This window comes from Anolis carolinensis, unplaced genomic scaffold (genome assembly GCF_035594765.1).
Source record: "Anolis carolinensis isolate JA03-04 unplaced genomic scaffold, rAnoCar3.1.pri scaffold_193, whole genome shotgun sequence".
Taxonomy (NCBI): Eukaryota; Metazoa; Chordata; class Lepidosauria; order Squamata; family Dactyloidae; genus Anolis; species Anolis carolinensis.
Genome location: NW_026944002.1, coordinates 1570 through 6265, shown reverse-complemented (window position 1 = coordinate 6265; position 4696 = coordinate 1570). Strand labels below are relative to the sequence as shown.

Below are 4696 nucleotides of genomic sequence, written 5' to 3'. Positions count from 1 at the left end.
AGTGCTCAAATTTGTTTGGGATGTGATGTTTGGCATGCATCGTTTATGCATTCATCCAAGTATTGATCGTTCTCCAACAAATTCAAAGCTTGACAGGCACCATAAAATGTGTCGTAGGTTATTCCATTGACTGTTTTTAATTGTTGGAATGATGTTGCTTTCACATTTACTAAAAACAAACGAAGGAAGAAGCATTCATCTTGCCTTGGATGTACAGTGTATAACTGTCCTATGGTGTTGTCTTTGAATACACCTGTTTGTCCTTCTACTGGTTGTCCTCTTTTGCGTCGAGCAAAACCTTTCCTGCTGGGATCCCAGGTATAATATGTTGGTACTTCAGAATAGAGTAGTGTTCTTGCAAATGGGTCTGTTTGACACAAAGTGAAGAATGATGTTAAAGTTGTTGGTGGTGGATTTTCTGCAACTTGTTGTAATGTTGCCTCAGTAAAATAAACTCGTTGTCCATTCTCTAAGTGTATAGCCAGGTGTGCCACAGGTGGACTCCTTTCATGTATTGGAAACATGAGAATGCGCCAAATAGCCTTGTTGCTGCTGATGTATCTTCCTGCCTGATACTGGGAAATTTCATCAATATCGATTGTTTCAGTTGTGTGTTTTGGTTCCATTGCAAATACTGCCATGTCACTTCCTTTGTTTATGTATTTGCATATGTATTTGATTGATTTTACAGAGTTGCAGTATTCTATGTTGATGTGTGCTTTGTATGTTTTGCTTAGTAGAGGAGAGTATGGTACAATCCAGCAGTTATCCACTTGTATTTCTTGTTTGTGCATTCGTATCGTTGTTACATGGCCTCCTTGTTCTGGTGATCTTCTCCTGTACAAAGGATAGCCATCGTTGCCTGTGATTGTGTTTTGGATGAGCGTGCGGGGATATCTTTTGGTGCATGTTCCGTCCTTCATACATGGTGACTTGGGATTGAGTATGCCACATGGTCCATGAATCATGTTTTTGGTTACTATCTCATGTAATTCGTGATCTACGTTAGGATCAGGTATCTCAGCACTTATGACTTTGTCTATTTCATTGGATGTTATTTTTTGGTACAGCCAAATTAGAATATGGGCATGTGGCAGGCCTCTTTTTTGCCACTCAACAGAATACATCCAGCAGCGTACCTTTCCGAACACTTCATATTTTACCATGAAGGCGATCATTGATTTTAGTTTTTGTCGAAATACTCGGGCAGTGATGTCATGCCTGTCAATAGATGTTTGCCCGGGAAGTAGTTGTATGCTGTCCCAGGAAGGATTACATGTAAATGTAATGAATAGGTCTGGACGTCCATATTGTCGAACATAAATGATGGCATCTTGGGCGTACGAATGCATATGGCGTGGACTCCCTGTATAGGACGATGGTAATATTGTGAGTTTTCCAATTTGTTTTGTGTGGCCATCATGTTTGGCTGCATCTCTTAAGTGTATGTATTCTTCAGAGCGGAGTTTTGACTGATTGAAGCGGATGTATTGTAGTCTTTCTGATTCTATCTTGGCATACATGTCCACAATGTACTGGTGGAAAAGTTGTCAACATTGCAAGATGTCGTTTGTCTCATTTTGTCTAATCATGATTCTGTAGGCGTAGTAGTTCATGGCACTACAGTTGTTGTCTGTTTCTTCGCCTATGATGGGATTGACCATTTTGATGTTAATGTAGTATCCGTCTGCACCATCCCAGAAAATGATGGGGTACTGTAGAGTGTCATAGCATCGATGTGTTTCCGAGAGTGTGGTTAATTGATTGTTTCTTCGATGAAGTATAATGTCTCTTGGCTGAAATTGATCTCCTACTATCACAATGGCAACTTCATCTACAGTTGGTGCGTTGTATCTGCGGTGATGTTGTCCGGTAGGCGTTCTCTCTGGATGGATAATAAGTTTGTGCGTGTCTGATGGCATCATGTCTAGTGCTGTCCTGAACAGTCGTACTAAATGGTTCCTTTCGTGAAGTAATTTTTGTAGTTGTTGTACAATGTTTCTGTTGAGGGTGTCAGAAAGACTGCATCGTTTAGTGACTTGTTGTTCCTCATCTCCTATGAAGTGTATTTGTAGGAATTTGTGTTTGCCCTCATTGTATGGTAGGAGGGATCCAGCGTTGTGATAGATTTGTCCTTGGATTTTGAATGTTGGCATGAATGGTGCAGTTATGATGTTGGCCCTGAATGAAGTCATCTGGAAGCATGAGTTGTATCTTCTGATGTTTGTTAGAAAATGCTTGGATTCTGGAGATTCCCCGGTAAGTAGACTGTGTAGTGGTTCTGGTGGTGGTTCTAATTGTGGTAATTTAACTTTCCCAGCGGCACAGCACACACCTTTTGTTTCTCCTGGGAATTTCATTGCATTGCAGTGAGGGCAAACATTTGTTAGGTTGCCAATTTGTACAGGGTGAGTTGTGGTGTAGTCCTCAGTTGGATCATATTGGTATGCTATGCGGTGGTATTGCATTGTTTGTTGTCTGACAATTTGCTGAAGTGTGCTCCTTTTTTTTTGCTTGTTCTGTGCGCTTCTGTGGTTTTGTTTTGTCACGTCTGTGTTGAGCAGCAAGTCGTGCTTGGTGCAGTCTTTGTTCACGATGTTCTGGTTCCTCATTTGCGCAAAGTAAAGCCGCGTTGTCCTTTTTGCGCTGTTTTGCTGTTGTTCTTTTTGTTTCCGATTGTTGTGATGTGGCTTGTATGTGTTTGGCGATAGCGTGTACTGCAGCCGAGGTTTGATTTTCTGCGAGGCATAGTTAGGTCAGCGTGTTCTTGTGAAATCAGCCTAGAAGAGAATATGATATTGTGTGTGTGTGTGTGTGTATGGTAGTAGATTTGTAGGTTTTTGATGGGTATATGTATATTGTGTTTGGATAGTGTAGTGTATGGTTGAGATTTTAATTTGGATGTAGATGTGGGTTAATGTGTTATTGTCTTGTCTTAGTATTATGCGTTGTTTTTTTCATGTGTATGATGTCATTGTTTTCTTTGAGGAATCGGGGTTTGTTTGTGTTAGCCTGGATAGTAGGAGGAAGTGTATGTGGCGAATGATTTGGTGTGTGTGGGGAGTGGTAATGTGTGTTGTTTTTGTTTTGGTTATTGTGATGTTGTTGTGTTTGAATGGTGGTGTGTATTTTGTGGCGAAGTGCTTGATGAGTTCCTTTTGAAAAGTGTCTTTAGTGTGTGGTGGTGTTTTGTTTGGGGTGTATTTTGTCTCTGGGTTGTGTTTAGAGTATGTTATGGTGGGATTTTGTTTTGTGTAATGTATTTGTAACCTTCCCCTCATGTTCCCTTCCCTTCCCGCAATTGCGGAGAAATATGTTGTGTGTGTGAGAGGGGGTCCCTTTTCCCCTGGATAGGTAGCTGAGGGAGGGGTGTTTGAAGATACCTTGGTGTTGTAGTGTGTCATTTTCTCTGGAGGCTGTTTCTTTTTCTGGTTTTGTGTTGTCTTCGGTTGGGGGATGGACCTGTGGTGGGTAGAAATAGTTAAGTTGAGGTGAAGGTCATTGGCTGTTTGTTTTTGTTTTTTTGATGTTGTTATTGTGGCCCCTGTAATTTAGAATGGTTCCCTCCTTTTTTTTGTGGTGTTGTTTGGGGCAAGTTTGTATTTGTTAGGTACAGTAGAGTCTCACTTATCCAAGCCTCGCTTATCCAAGCTTCTGAATTATCCAAGCCATTTTTGTAGTTAATGTTTTCAATGTATCATATTTTGGTGCTAAATTCGTAAATACAGTAATTACAACATAACATTACTGCGTATTGAACAACTTTTTCTGCCAAATTTGTTGTATAACATGATGTTTTGGTGCTTACTTTGTAAAATCATAACCTAATTTGATGTTTAATAGGCTTTTCCTTAATCCCTCCTTATTATCCAAGATATTTGGTTATCCAAGCTTCTGCCGGCCTGTTTAGCTTGGATAAGTGAGACTTTACTGTACCTTTGTTTTGAAGTGTTCTTCCCTCGTTAGGAATGGGGATTTGCAGTGTGTTGAAGTGGTTAAGAGAAGGTGATCTGTGGAGGGTGATAGCGGAGAAGGGAAGGCGAGGGTCCATGAGTGGCTGAGCCCTTCCCTCCCAGATCCTCTTTCCCTGGGAGTCCGTACCTGTTCTGAAGAGATTTTTTTTTTCCTTTGAGGTTTCGGGGGGGGGGGGGGGCGGAGAAAGGAGGTGGAAAGAGGACTATTGTGGAGAAAAGAGTTTTATTTTGGGGTGATCTGAGTGGCGAGGGAGGTCGTCTTTTTTGTGGCTGCGGAGATGGCAGTGTCCGTAGTCAAAGGGGTTTGGGTGAGTGAATAGGGTGGAACGGCGGGAAGCAGGAAATGGCCGTTTTTGCACATGCGCAGATGGCGCGGCGTCCGTAGTCAAAGGGAAGCGCAAGGAGGGCTTCATTGAGCAAGCGCAAATGGTGGGTTGTGTGATTTTCTGTCCGTGTGAAGCTGTGTTATGTGATTTGTCATTGTTTCAACCTTAAGGCGTGGATGTTGTATTGTGTGGTTAAATTTCTAGGTTGGGGGGTGTTTAATTTTGTTGTTTTGCTCGGTGCCCAAATTCCATCACTCTTTTATATATATAGATTACAACAGGATTGAAACTGAGCCTTATAACTGCTGATCTCCCATAAGAGTGCCAGGGAGTCAGATCATAAGACTTCCTCCTGAGGGGGGAAATTGGCTTTAATGTTGGTAATTTAATGTTGGG

The 4696-nt window shown here is 41.6% G+C and overlaps 1 protein-coding gene across 1 annotated transcript; it reads right to left on the bottom strand.

The window, feature by feature from the left end:
- Positions 1–254: 254 nt before the first annotated feature.
- LOC134295274 (uncharacterized) lies at positions 255–1523 on the bottom strand (the record flags this gene model as incomplete). The annotated part of the gene is given in 1 exon segment (XM_062967128.1): positions 255–1523. A coding segment is annotated over 1 exon segment (1269 nt), but the record flags the coding sequence as incomplete, so codon positions are not given.
- Between the last annotated feature and the right edge of the window lie 3173 nt (positions 1524–4696).